Source organism: Oreochromis aureus, linkage group 22 (genome assembly GCF_013358895.1).
Source record: "Oreochromis aureus strain Israel breed Guangdong linkage group 22, ZZ_aureus, whole genome shotgun sequence".
Lineage (NCBI taxonomy): Eukaryota > Metazoa > Chordata > Actinopteri > Cichliformes > Cichlidae > Oreochromis > Oreochromis aureus.
Window position 1 is genome coordinate 31,700,091 of NC_052962.1, and position 14,293 is coordinate 31,714,383.

Below are 14,293 nucleotides of genomic sequence, written 5' to 3' on the forward strand. Positions count from 1 at the left end.
CAGGATAGAATGAAAACAGGTTTTATGTCCAGTGTTGTTGATGTCATGATGTTACAGTCGCTCACACAGAGGCTGTTTGTCATTAATAACCTCATTAGGACTTGTTTCTGTGGCAGAAAGAAGATGCAGACGTAATCACATGACACAAATCAGTGATGCAGACAGTGGCGGTCCTAGCCTTTTTGGCACCCCCAGCGAACCCCCCCCACACACACACACACACACACACACACACACACACGCACACACACACAAAGACATGAAGAGAGAGAGAGAGTATGCATTGTATGCAAACAGCTACCGAACAGCCATCATAATTCATCATACAATGAGAACAGGACAAATCAACAATTGACAATGACTAATTAATATTAAAATTTGTAACATAATGTATTGTTTGGAGTTTAGTCTGTTACTGTTACTATTTTTACCATTTCTTCTTGGAGCAACTGTAACCCACATTATTTCCTTAGGGATTAATAAAGTCTTCTGATTCTGATTTTTCAGGATGACCTGCCATTATCCAATGACACATCTGCTTATGTATCTTTTGCTCGTTTCTCCTCCTCTTCTTTTCTCTTTTTTCTAAACTGAGCCCCTGATGGTTTTGAACTTTTCTTGTCCATCTTCCATTGGTTTTAATTTTGCACTCCAGTATGAACACCCATCCCTCAACCCGAGGATCACCACAACATAACCTAATAGACCTACACCTTAGTTCACAGATTCACTTTGTCAAGGGGTTCATTTCTGGGATTTCGCACAACCCAGGATTCAAATCATGAATACATAATGGGCTTGGATTTACATCATTATGAATGAAATGTGCTCTATTTGGAAGCAGCCGCCCCCTCCCCTTTCGACGGGTTGTGTGTGAGACTTTAAATCATCAAACTGTAAATTATACATTTTAAATTGTTATTGATCCCTTTACTCCGAGTGCTACAGTGTATATTCATTTTCTTACTCTTCTTATATATATTTTTTGTTTACTTGCACTGCTGTAACTGGAGCCTCGTCGTCTCGTCTCTCTATATACTGGACTGTATGTAGCGGAGATGACAATAAAGTTTACTTTGACTTCAGCAGCGAGCAGGCGCACCGAGGGCTCTCGCGCTCACTTTTCGCGTATAGAATTTCGAAAAAACATCAGTGCAAATTATAAGTCTGTATCATGATGTCTGGTGTTTTCGTGTTTGTTGGTTTGTTTTTAATTTGTTTTATTTTGCGAGTTGGTTATTAGATGCCGCTCCAGCCGGTCAGAGAATCCCCGCTGCCCCGGCCGCAAGCAGCAGGCGCACCTTGCAAACGAAGGGCGCCTTACTCCCAGCAAATGGGCGATAGAAAACCGCCTATGCCATTCCCGACGTCAGCATGCTGCCCCGACTCATGCTGACGTCGGGGCAGCATGAGTACGAGCATTTATTTATTTTTTGGCCGATGCCCGTGATGCCGCCCCCCACCACGATGCCGCCCCCGGCAACCGCCCGTGTCGCCCGTATCAAAAACCACTACTGTTTATCAGAACTGTGATAAACATACTGAGATGATGATAAACTACAAACACAAGACCAATAATTTTACAACGTGTGACCTGCGCAAATTGTCACAGATGATAATAACGCCTCAACTGTCTCTGGCCACAAAACGAAAAAAAAAACTACAACAAGCTATAAACTACTTTCATTTTCAGTTTTTATCAACGACCTTCTTGAACACGTTCCCTCTGCATTAAGTGACGCTCCGCTCTGCCTGATTGTTATTGGCTGAGTAGAGGTTGATCTTGGAAGATCGATGCTCTAAGTTATTCCCAATTTGTCCATCTACCAGCTCTTAAGCAGATATGAAGACCTTCCTTGTTCTGAGTGTGATTTTTCTTGGACTATCCGGAGCAGCAGCAGGTGAGTTGACCCATGTAGTGATCTTCTATAATAACAGCCGAACCAGCATTGTGTTTATGTGAAGGGAAAAACCTTCTGAACAGGTGGATAGCAGCGTGTAGCCAAGGAAGCAGAGGCAAGTTAAAACAAAACAACAACAACAACAACTTAAAAATATTTACAATTTAAAAATCTAACAGTAAATATGTAAACACCTCTTCCCAGGGGGTCAAAAAATTGAAGAAAATAACATAATATCAAAATTATATTTAACAAACAAAAAACTAATTCAGCTGTGGGTGAAGTTATAATCCCAAACCATAAAAGTTAGTTTAAGATGAGTGGAACAGCCAGCGTCTTGATTTTGCTGGTAAACTGGTAAACACAGTGAACAGGATTTATGAAGAGGTGCATTTGTGAGTATTTTTATGACTGTTATATAATTATAGTATCTACATTATAGCCTAAAATATCTTTATAGAACTCTAATATTTTAATTCTGCTACATTTTCTGCTGCCCCCAGGGCCAGATCTCTTTAAAATATAGCCATCCCATGACTTGCTCCTCATCCCTCCCGCTACACTCTCTTATTGTTGGTAAGGCTTACCCTGAAAGGTAAAAGCCAGAGTCCTTCTGGGGCATGAACTCTCGCAGGATGGGGCTGTCCTGGGGAATATAAACTGAGTGCAATGCAATGACTGTCACAACTACAGGGATTAAAAACAGAACTATAAAATTATAAAACAACTCATGCAAAACCAAAAATCAAGCATGACATTTACACGATGTGTGTGCACCTGTCCAAAGTCTGCTTTAATGGCTGAAAGATTTCAGGATGTGAACATCATATGCTAATAGTCACCTACATAATATTTCACAGATAAAGTGAATAAAAAGAAATTTTGAAATGGATCTAATTATTATAAATCTGAATATTTGTGAGGTGTTTGCAAAAATGTATTAATGAAAGCAAGTTTTAAGGTTTCTAATAAAAAACATGATGATGGAAAATCTAATGATAATCACAATCATGTTTCTGAAGTTTAACAGTTTGCTCCTCTGTGTGTTATTTTCTTGTGCCACAGTTACACATTCGCTGCAGTACTTCTACACGGCATCATCAGGAATTCCACATTTTCCAGAGTTTGTGACTGTGGGTGTGTTAGATGGGCAGCCATTCACATACTATGACAGTAAAATAAAAAAAGAGAGTCCCAAGCAGGACTGGATGGCAAAGAGTGAAGGAGCTGAGTACTGGGACAGACAGACTCGGGCATCCATCGCAGATGAGCAGATCTTCAAAGGGAACATTGAATTTGTGAAGCAGCGCCTAAATGAAACAGGAGGTGAGTAATGAACAGGTGTTTAGAAACATCTGGGATTTTGTGATTCAGTTTCTATAAAATCCAACTTTCAACCACTAAAACCTAAAGATTTTCCATTCGCACTACTTTAATTGTTTAGCACTCATTCACAGCAGCGGTGACTTTGAGGGATCAAACACACAGAAGGCAGTTTAATGAGGTGCAGAAGTGGTTTATAAAAACAGAGGAAGACTAAACTTAAAAGTAGAGCAGGTCTGTCTCTGCATTCCAAACTGGGAACGCTCCTAGTGAGGTTAAAGCTCGGCCTGCTACCACAAGTAAGCCTGTAGTGTGAGAAGAACAATAATATGATATGATGAGGGCTTTCAGATTTGATGGGGCCTGATTAGGACTTTGGATGCTGTCTTATTATTTGGTTTTTGGTTTTTATCATTTTTATTTTCACATGTCAGTTTTTAGTAGACAAAAAGTTGGATGGAGGAGTTTCTCTCTGCTCCCCTCCTATTGGTCAAATAAACTGTAAGCTCTGAGATTCAAGTCAAGTCAATTCAGTTCAATTCAATGTTATTTATATAGCGCCAAAACACAACAACAGTCGCCTCAAGGCGTTTTATATTGCACAGTAAATCGTACAATAATAGATACATAGAAAAACAATCATAGTCATATGAGCAAGCACTTTGGCGACAGTGGGAAAGAAAAACTCCCTTTTAACAGGAAGAAACCTCCGGCAGAACCAGGCTCAGGGAGGGGCGGGGTCATCTGCTGCGACCGGTTGGGATGAGAGAAGGAAAACAGGACACAGACAAAATGACAAGATGTGACCACAGACCTCTGTTAGCATTCAGGCAGTAGCTTTCACTAAAAGAGTGTCTACAACACTATATACAAACCCAACAGTTCACTGAAGACACACATGACAATTTGTCACTAAGGGTTTGGAGGCCAAGGACAGACAGTTTGCTGCTAATGTCAGTTACTCCCAGGGAACAACTGCTGCAGAGGGTTTTTAAAGCGGCCACTTGATGATGGGAATCAATCAGCAGCTCCCATCTCTCAAATCATAAAGAGCACCTGCAGAGACACTTAAAGGCACAGAAAACACATATGGAACAAAATCCAGACATCTTGATTCAAAATATGGCCAGGGCCGTTACATAATATTCAAAGTCATGATTAGTCCATCCATCCACTTTTCAGGGTCGCAGGGGCTGCTGGAGCCTATCCCAGCTCTCTTAGGGAAAGAGGCAGGGTAAACCCTAGACAGGTTTCCAGTCTGTCGCAGGGCTAACACATAGACACAGACAACCATTTCGCAATTTATGGGCAATTTAGTGTTTCCAATTAACCTATCCCCACTAACTGCATGTCTTTGGACTGTGGGAGGAAGCTGGAGAACCCTGCAAACACGTGGAGAACATGCAAGCTCCACACAGAAAGACCCTGGCCTGATGGTGGAATTAAACTCAAGACCTTCTTTTTGTGAGGCAGTAGTGCTAACCACCGTGCTGTCATGATTAGTTTAAGCTCTAAATACTGTATGTGCCTATATATTATGTATATAGGCGTGTAACCTGTAGTCCTATTTATTTATGTCTATAGAAGTGCAGGTTAGATAAGGACTCAGAGTGTAGCATCTCAGTCTGTTTCTGTTTTTTCTCCTCTGTAAAGTTTAAACTGTTTTGATGAGAGTTTGTTTTAATTAGTTTCCACTGAGCCAGTAAACAGCAGGAGAAACAGTAGATGCTTTGTTTCAGTGACTGTTGATTGGTTGATGTGTCTGTATTGATATGAGACTGTGCTGCAGCTTTGCTCTGGTTCACTGTACTGTTTCTGTCTTTCAGGTGTGCATGTTTATCAGGAGATGTATGGCTGCGAATGGGACACTGAAACAAATAATGTGACCGGCTACGATCAGCTGGGTTACGATGGCGAGGACTTTTTGGCGTTTGACCTTAAGACAGAGACGTGGATCGCTCCAAAGCAGCAGGCAGTCATCGCTAAACAGAAGTGTGACTCTGACAGAGCTCTCTCAGCCAGACAGAAGAACTACTTCACTCACATTTGTCCCGAGTGGCTGAAGAAGTATCTGAACTATTCAGGGAGCTCTCTGAGGGGAACAGGTGCAATAACACAGGATTTTAACTGGACTTGGAAAGACAATCAATCAACTATAGGTTGATTGATTGTCAACAAACATACAATTTGTAATAATAACAATAACGAACACTTTTATATTTTTTCAACAGTTCTTCCCTCAGTGTCTCTCCTCCAGAAGTCTTCCTCCTCTCCAATCACCTGCCACGCTACAGGTTTCTATCCACACAAAGCCAAACTGTTCTGGAGGAAAGATGGGAAACAGCTTCATGAGGGTGTGAACAGAGGAGAGATCCTGCCCAACAATGATGGGACCCTCCAGATTTCTGCTGATCTGGCTCTTTCATCAGTCAAACCTGAGGACTGGAGGAGCTACGATTGTGTGTTTCAGCTCTGTGGTGTCAATAAGGACATCATCACCAGACTGGACAGAGCAGTGATCAGAACCAATGAAGGTCAGTCTGCACTCAGAAGTGATGAAGGTCAGAAGCACACATTTAGTTTACTGTAATATAATAGTGCATAGTAAAGGGCAGTTTGTGCAGTTTTATGTGTTAAAAATAGAACAACTTTGTCAGTTTATTTCACACTTAAAGTCTAGACTGGGACATGTTTCCCATCTTGAAATAATTATGTGAACCTGCTGAAAATAAGAGTGAGTTGTATTTCCAAACTAAGAACATAAAAGGAATTTAAGACTCTTTACCAAACACTAATGCTTTTTCCCAAATCATGTTTTACCTTGTGAATGAGCAGCCACAGTTAACAGAGTATAGTTACTCCACAGTTTTATAAAACGAGTAGAGGTAATGATTTGATTTTAGAATCAAGTTTACTGACTAAATTAAAAAGGATGTTTTTATTCTCAGAAGTTCAGTGGGCCAGAGACACAAAGACATCAGAGTTAAATGTGGATAAATAAGCACAGACACAGTGAATATATTCAGATATGAACAGCAGGTAAAGCATATAGTGACAGACTTATTGTCTATAATCAGAGCTGTTATCTGTTCTGATTGGTGGTCTTCTCTATCCTGTTTCATCAGTTCAGGTTCTGATTTGTTTTTCTTTGATCTAAAGGAAATTCCCTCTTCATGATCATCCCCATGATTCTTGCTCTGGGTGTTCTTGCTGTGATCACTGTGATTGGATTCATTATCTACAAAAAGAAGACAGGTGAGAGGACAAAGCAGATTTTGTAGGACTTTGAGTTGATGCTTTCTTTTATTCACATTGAACACTAAATATATACGTATATACCTTTATATATGGTACATATATTTATTACTTTTTAGATTAACCATTTTTATATTTTGCTTGTTGCACGTTATTGTATTTTGCACAACTCTGTTGCTTGTGAAGCTTGCACACAAGAATTTCACTCGCATGTACTGTACCAGTGTACCTGCACATGTGACGTGACAATAAAGGTGATTTGATTTGATTTGATTTGATTTGATTTAAATCTGTTTGTGGCGGGGTGTGGTTGGTGCTGCTGCAGGGGAGGTGAACGCACCTGCAGGGCATCTGCAATGATGCCTCGCCGGGTTAAAAGTGTCCTGGATTTCAGTGTTGTTGTTGGTGTGTATGTTCGCGAGCAACTGGAAAGCCGCAACTGCGTGTTAACAGCAACCGTGTGAATGAAATGATGCTGAAAAGCATACAGATGTCGTCGAGTCTCTCATCGCTTTATCACACTGTTTCATCCAGCAGTTATTACAGTAAGGCTCAGAGCCAGAGTTTACTGAGAATATGACTGTTGGATAATAAGACAACATCACAGAGTTAAATCCATAATGTTTAACAAACCCTGTTTTTTACTTTCTTTCATTACAGACAAACGACCTCCATCTCGTAAGTGAAATGTTTCTGATCTGTTTTCTTTGAGTTTTATGTGCACTCTGTAGATTAAAAAGTTTTTCAGATCTGTCAGTTGTTTGTAAAAGTGTTGTGGACTAACGATGTGTTTCCGACCTACAGCTGTAGAAAACCGTGAGGTCCAAGAGAAAATGATTCCTTGTGAAGCCTAAATGACAGACATCACTGCTCACAGTGAGTTCATACATTAAATGGACTTTTTCCTGGGTAGTGTAAGAGCCTTCCAATGTATCGGAGGTCAAGGTTCATCAACGTGGGGTCAGCTGGCTGCCTGACTACACTGAATGAACAGATTTTTCCATTAATACATTTTGTCTTCCCTGATGACACGGACAAGATCCTGATGCCAGGAGTCATCAGGCTCAAGTTACTATTGAAGTGGTTCATGAAACATCATTTTCAACATGTGCATTTCACTGAAATAAATATATGAAACAGTATAAGCTTAATGAAGTGAATGCATGTCAGCATCAAAGTTAAAGGCAGTTCAGTGAAACATTAGTGTGACTTTTGTTGGCCAGAAACTGTAAAGCTTTCATAAAATGTGTTTCGCTTTCCCCCCTTTTTTTAATCTCTGTTTTTTGTGTGATTTGATGTTAAAAAAATCACAAGGTATTTTTTATTTAGTTTTACAATTGTTGCTGTTTTATGTGAGTTTAGGTGAGATTTTTAAGAGAACAGGACAGATGTTTCACTTCTGTGGTTTGGATAAATATTAACACCAATAAGAATGTTTACAAAAACACCAAGCTGACAAAATTAGAACAAATAGTTTTGCTCTAACAGTATTGTGGGTAAATTCTCAATTTGCAGTTTACAATGTAAATATGCTGATTTGCAGAAATGAAAATAATGTTTTCTTGTTTTTTCTTTTTAAATTTCTGTGTAAATTTTGCGCTGAAACGAGGACTGTTACCTCGTTACCTCTAAACTGTGAATCATTGTTTTTCCATCATGCTTGTTGACTTTAATTTAAATTAAATATTTCCAGCATCAGTTGTATAAATGTAGATATACATAAACAGAAATACACAGGTCCACCTACATGCATGACACTTATATACTCACAGGGTTTGGTGATTTATTTCCCGTAACGTAACATTTGTGGATTTTCACATTTTTAACTGGAGACTTTAAATCACCGAATTTATTAGAGTAAACTATTTTTTAACTTACAAATCTGATGATAAAGGTTGCTTCGTCTCTGCCCTGGTGTGTGAGGACTGGCTCCACTCTTGTCTTATTTTATCTCAGTGAGAACGCAGGACAGGAAATGGATGGATGGAGTTCTTTGTCACTGTGTTTAGTAGCTTTTCAATAATGCTGTGAACACATTTTTCATTCCTTTTGTTCCCTGTGTGCTCACTGACTTTGCCTCCTGTATTGTCTGGTTTTGCTAGTTTTTATTATTTTGTTCTACCTTTACTCTTATTTTGTTGGACAAATTTATCACCTTTTTATATAAACCTGTTTAGTTTTCTTTCAAATGTCATTTCAAATATTTTGAGACTGAAGTGTGTTTTCAGCACTAATGAATGCTGATGAAAATACTTCCTTCTCGTATTTCAGTACTTTAAGGGTGTTTTTCTCTCTCTTGTAAACATTTTTTTTTATATCTGGTGTTTGTTTATTAGATAAATGTAAGTATTGCTGTTAATTTATTTTCTATGTTTGTTATGATGACTTTTTAATAAAATCCACAATATTCTTATTTTTTGTCCTGTTGTGAATCCACATTGAGTTTATTCTTCCCATGTGACTGTAGCTACAGTTTCATGAATATTTGCTTCAATAATATAAACTATTGTATAAACTAAACTATAAACTATAAAATGATGTAACTAAAGGGGAGATCTGACTTTTCACATGAAAAAAATGATGGAAAAAATGTGATATCAGTTTAGATGAATCTCACTTGGTTTGGTCTCTGAAGAGGTAACAGTTACCAGTAATGATCATTCTGGTTATGTTGGAGAAGACGTCATAGCATTGCATACAAACACTGACATGGATCACTCCAAAATAATGTGCCTTTAAAACTAAAATGAAGTGTAAGAGCAGCTGCTTCACCTCTGTTGGAACTATGGGAACAGCTCTCTCCTAAAAACAGACTGGACGATGCTCTTTCATTTCTATCCTTTGTTCAACTTTTCTTATGTTAAATGCTGCTTTCACTTTAATTCATAAGCAGCTGTAATTTGTCTGTTCAAACACATTTCTATTGTGTTATACTATGTTTTTGGATCCATGTGTTTGATTTGGTTTTTGTGTCACCTTCAAGTCTAAAAGTATTGATGTTTTCTGTGTAAAGAAAACGTGTTGACCACTAAACCATGAAGTAACTAGAACTTAAATATTAAAAGTACCAAGAAAAAAGGAAATGAAAAGAACAGCATCAGGTGTTCAAACATCTGCAGAGGTTTTAAATTTCTCTTCAGTCGAACAGTTTTCAGTGTTGAAGCTGCAGATATAAGCTGACAGGAGCTAACTTTTCAGTTTAAGAACATTGTTTGACTCTTTATCCTTTGTTTGTTTGGGTCTCATTTCCGAGAAGTACAGAGGTAACAGCGTGTTACATGAGAATGATAACAGTAGATAGCAGGCTGAGCTGAAAGTAGGTCCAACGTTAGACTGAAACTAAATAAGTACCTTAAAATGCTAACACATAACTACCACAGAAGACATGAATAAAAGAATATGATGCCTTCGACAATATAATTACATATAATCAATATAATATCACGACTCAATAACTACACAAATTTGTGATCACACAGTTATTGCTCTACCCTCCACAGAGCGCCACATGACAGAGATTCAGTGAATTCATTTTTGATATTTTTGTTTCCAATTCAACATGAGCCACAAAGAACAGATTTTATGATGCCATCAAAAACTGGTTCAATGTGTGAGTTTAAACCAGATATAACTGACGTTTGCTCTCAGGATGAATTCCTATTTGTTCTGATGGACCTTTGACACCTGAGCAGGAAGCACCGAGTCTCTTTTTGTGGACAATAAAACTAATAAAGTCTCTTAAAAGTTTACATGTTGATGGTCTTGATGTTCCTGCTTCTCCTGGGAATACAGGAGGTGACGACAGGTTATCTAGGAATTTTATGTTTTTGTCTTTTTATTTGTGGCAGCCTTTTTCTGCATCATTTGATCCCCAGAGAACTGCAGCCTGTTTCAGCTGCAATAAATCCCTGTAGATTATAATTATATTATAACCTTAATGTACTTCTCATCTTATTTCCCAAACGGTCGCCAATGTGGACCGATCTTCATGCTTTAACTGGTACAGATTTTACACTGAATATCCTTCCTGACACAAGCCTCCCATTTATTCCTGCTTGGACTGAAGGAGTAGACTTTCTCATGACTCCCTGAGTCTGGGTTTGTGTCTCCTCCTGGTCTTGAACTGGGAATTGTTCATGTGTGAGGTGAATACATAAATGCATAAAACAAACAAATCCTGCATTTCATGCTAATTCCCAATAATTAGCATTTAGCATTAGAAGACGAGAAATGATGTTTATATTTTGAACTGTTTTGTTTGTTTGTTTTGTTTGTTTGTTTGTTTGTTTGTTTGTTTTTGCTTTGTTTTATTCTTTGCTTCGAGCCCTGTGTACAGGAGCTGCATGCAAAAGATTTTTTGTTAAAAGGGTTGGCGTAATAAGCAAATGCTTCAGCCAATACCTTTTGATTAGCCTTGTCTCTTGATTTTTTGCTTTGTGGTAATCTTTATTCTGTATTCTGTATTCACTGAGATATTCGAATGCTAATCAATAAAAAAATCAAATCAAAAAAAAAAAATCAAATCAATCAACTTGGCTATTTCTTTAAATTGCTCATTGCACATCTTTTTATAAGTGAACCTGCCGTCTTTCTAAATGATCCAACAGTTGTAATTGACATCAGTCAGGGGGTCTGTTGGTAATTTAGTGGCTGTAACCAAAACTTTTATTTTCGCCACAAAATACCATTTTCATTTTTATAAAGAGTTAAAACCTTTTATCGCTACAGCTTATCAAGTAAAATAATTATACACAAACCCACTCTTTGAAATATTTCTTTACTGCGTCTTCTCAAGTCCCAGACTTCCCAGAGTTTGTGGTTGTTGTGATTGTCATGGTTTGCCAGGGCAAGCCGTGGGGATGTGGGGGAAAGGAGGACCCAGAACGCTGGACTCTTCACTGCAAGTGGTGCGTTTATTTACAGTGCGAAAATGACAATAAATCCCCGTGCTCCCCCTTTACTCCCGTGTCGTGTCTTCTTCCCAAAAAGTCCCTGTTTAGTGCTCTCTGCTCCTGTGTCTCTGCACTCCCCGTGCTCACTGCTCTCTCTCGTTCCACACTCCTCCTGAGGAAAACAATAGAGACAGCCGTAAAAACACTTAATCCCAGCAGGCATACACTCACTGACTTTTAAACCAAACTAGAAGACTGAAGTGAAGTCTAACGCAATAATCCCACGTCGGTGGAAACTCCATCGCTCTCCTAAATAGCTCCCCCGACGAGCCCAGATCAGCAGCAGGTGTGTGGCAAGGACTTTGGGTGTGGCCAGTCCCCTAACAGGGCCACACCCACCAGGCCTGAAGGTGGCTGTGACTTGGCCACAGAAAACACATGCACACACACACACACACACACCTGCCTACATACAAATGTGGACAGAGAACAGTAGCAGTGCAGGCACACACACACCAAATAATAATAATAATAATAGCCCACACTGCTCACGGACCCCGAGCCCCCAGAGCCGGGTCCACAGGGATGATTGATGAAGTTCAGATGATTCGTTATGACAGCAGCACCAGGAGAGCTGAACCCAAACAGCAGTGGATGAACGATGCAGCAGATACACAGTACTGGGAGAGGAACACTGCGTTTTTTCCTAATGCTAATTTAAAGCAGCGCTTCAACCAAACTGGAGGTTTGTTGTTGTTTTTACTGACACATGCTGTTAATGTGTTTTTGTTTTTGCAGTACATTGAAAATTTGTCATTTAGATCACAGTCCGAACTCTTGTTTAGATGGTATTAACTTGCCTTGACCACAGTGGCTTAGTCTTGAACCAAATACACAATTAGATGGTCAAAGGAAAACTAATCAACAGCAGGTTTGATGATTAAATCATGATGAAAGTATTTCATCCAACTAAACTCCAAATATTTACAGGTTCCTGTTTTTTCTACAGTTTCTCAGTTAATCGATTAAACTGTCATGGACACTAGAAAGGATTGGACTCAAGAGTGTGAGACTTAAAGGTTCAGTGACATTGTGTTTATTTACGGTGAAGGCAAAACAGGGTTACAAACAAAAGGAATGATTGCTAGCGTGTCCAGGGTGCCAGCACAAACAGATCCACAGATAATCTCTCTCTCGAGGGAAAACTCTTGGAAAGTCACTCAGACAAACTCAGGATTCCTGTGCTGTACTTCTGTCGTGACCTTGTCAGTTACCTGTTAGTTGCTGTTCTCAGTACTTTAACTTGTTTGTTACCGTTCCTGTTGCCACCGATTTTCAGTCCACTTCAACAATTTCAGCAAATGTGTTTGTTTGTGAGAAGCTGCTAGGAACAAATTTCTCAAAAATACAATTTAAAATGAGTTGTCTCTTTGTTATGACACGATGCGGGTGGACCACGGGAGCAGAACACACAGACATGTTTTGGACACAGTGCAGGGGGTTATACTTACAGTGACACAAGCAACACAATTCTGGCGCCACGAGGAAGTGCTCGAACGGTCTACGGAAAAAGGAGCGTAGAGATTAGTGCCAGTGTACGGGGAAACAAAAGCAAGGATAATACGAGGGAGGTGAGAATTGGAGAGCTTACTTGTCACGACCTGATTACTAGCCGGGCTAGACCGGAAATCAGTTTTTGGCAATCACTTTTTGGCACAACACCGGGAGAGGGACAAGCATCGAAGGCGTTTGGAAAGGGAGGAGGGATAAGTGTGTATCAGTGGATGTGTATCCGTTTAAAATGAATACAAATCACTCCACTGAGAAACTTAACAAGGTTTTATCCACTGAATAGAAAATAAATTATACAGTGTATACCCAACATAACATGAACTACACCTGTCATAACATAAAAATTTATAAAGACCAGATGAAACTAACCTTCCCTTCGTGATAAACTGGTTCATATGAAGATATTTTACTTTCAGTTTCGTTGATTTAAGTGACGTTTACTCTCAGAGTAAATCCCTATTGGCTCTGATCGAGGCTAATGGTGACGTATCTCCTGGTTCTCCATTTTAGCTTTAGCTTTTTCTGGACAAGCGAACGCATAAAGTCTGTTAAAGGTTTGGCTGTTTATGGTCACAATGAAGGCCTTCATCTTCTTTGTTCTCCTGAGAATACAGGGGGCAGCGGCAGGTCAGTTTGACTGTTATATTTTTGTCTTTTTATATGTCAGATTTATGTAATTTGAAAGACAAATGGACGGACTGTTTGCTCCCCTGAAAGTTCCTGTACGCTAAACATTTAGTTGTAATGGATCCTAGTAGATAATGTCAATGTTTAGAAACAATCGATTATATTATACAGGTAATTAAATCGTCTGTTTATCTCTTCAGTACCTAATAATAAACATTAAAGTTTAGATGAAGGCAAAGATTAAAACAAGGCGACTTATGTCCAAAACTATTTGATGATTTCCGGGTTGTGACTGTTGCTGTCTCTCCAAACAGTCCAACAAATAAAACATCAGTGAGGAGGTCTGGTGATAATCTGGTGACAATAATTAAAACGTTTATTTTAAAAACTAAGTACTATTTTCATTTTCATGAGGGTTTAAAACATTTTCAGCTGCTCATTAAAGTTAACTAAAGTTCATTTAAGTATCTTTATAAATATTATTTTTATTTTACTATTATTTAAAAATTATTTGTTCAGTATATGAAGAGTCACATGTCATTTGATGTAGTCTATTAAAAGTTAAAAGACTCCTGCTTTGTATTGTCTTCAGTATTATTCACCAGTGTTATCCTTGTGAATACTTGAATTGAACTGAATTGAGATACAAATTAAATCGTTATTACTTAATAATATCAGATAGTGTATGTATGTAAAGTGCCAATACACTACACATACCAGCAT

General features: G+C 38.8%; 3 protein-coding genes and 1 long non-coding RNA gene across 6 annotated transcripts in view; 3 read left to right on the forward strand and 1 right to left on the reverse strand.

Annotated features, from left to right (window-relative positions):
* LOC116309268 (class I histocompatibility antigen, F10 alpha chain-like) overlaps positions 1–14,293 on the forward strand; it is a 263,890-nt gene that overhangs the window by 39,036 nt on the left and 210,561 nt on the right. The window lies entirely within an intron of this gene.
* On the forward strand, positions 1,796–8,874 carry LOC116314860 (class I histocompatibility antigen, F10 alpha chain-like). The gene is made up of 7 exons (XM_039605497.1): positions 1,796–1,901; positions 2,967–3,227; positions 5,051–5,329; positions 5,456–5,758; positions 6,384–6,479; positions 7,140–7,157; positions 7,284–8,874. Exons 1-7 carry the CDS (start codon positions 1,844–1,846, stop codon positions 7,331–7,333), a joined length of 1,065 nt encoding a protein of 354 aa, XP_039461431.1. The 5' UTR covers positions 1,796–1,843; the 3' UTR covers positions 7,334–8,874.
* LOC120435672 lies at positions 10,969–13,364 on the reverse strand. Of its 2 annotated transcripts, XR_005609818.1 has the most exons (4): positions 13,313–13,364; positions 13,023–13,077; positions 12,883–12,932; positions 10,969–11,543 (listed from the first exon to the last, which is right to left on the reverse strand). It is a non-coding gene; the product is annotated as an uncharacterized LOC120435672 (long non-coding RNA). The 2 variants fall into 2 exon arrangements; XR_005609817.1 differs by having other exon boundaries at positions 13,023–13,358.
* LOC116330502 (major histocompatibility complex class I-related gene protein-like) overlaps positions 13,447–14,293 on the forward strand; it is a 135,483-nt gene continuing 134,636 nt past the window's right edge. For both annotated transcript variants that reach the window (XM_039605491.1, XM_039605490.1), the window contains exon 1: positions 13,447–13,570. In XM_039605491.1, coding sequence (XP_039461425.1) covers positions 13,510–13,570 — 61 coding nt within the window. In that variant the 5' untranslated portion in view covers positions 13,447–13,509. The remainder of the gene's footprint in view (positions 13,571–14,293) is intronic.

Bases quoted from the DNA above. Each gene is read 5' to 3' on its own strand.
- LOC116314860 (XM_039605497.1), top strand. From the start codon at position 1,844: ATGAAGACCTTCCTTGTTCTGAGTGTGATTTTTCTTGGACTATCCGGA. The intron at 1,902-2,966 runs GTGAGTTGACCC...CTTGTGCCACAG, and splicing joins ACTATCCGGAGCAGCAGCAG to TTACACATTCGCTGCAGTAC. The intron at 3,228-5,050 runs GTGAGTAATGAA...TCTGTCTTTCAG, and splicing joins GCGCCTAAATGAAACAGGAG to GTGTGCATGTTTATCAGGAG.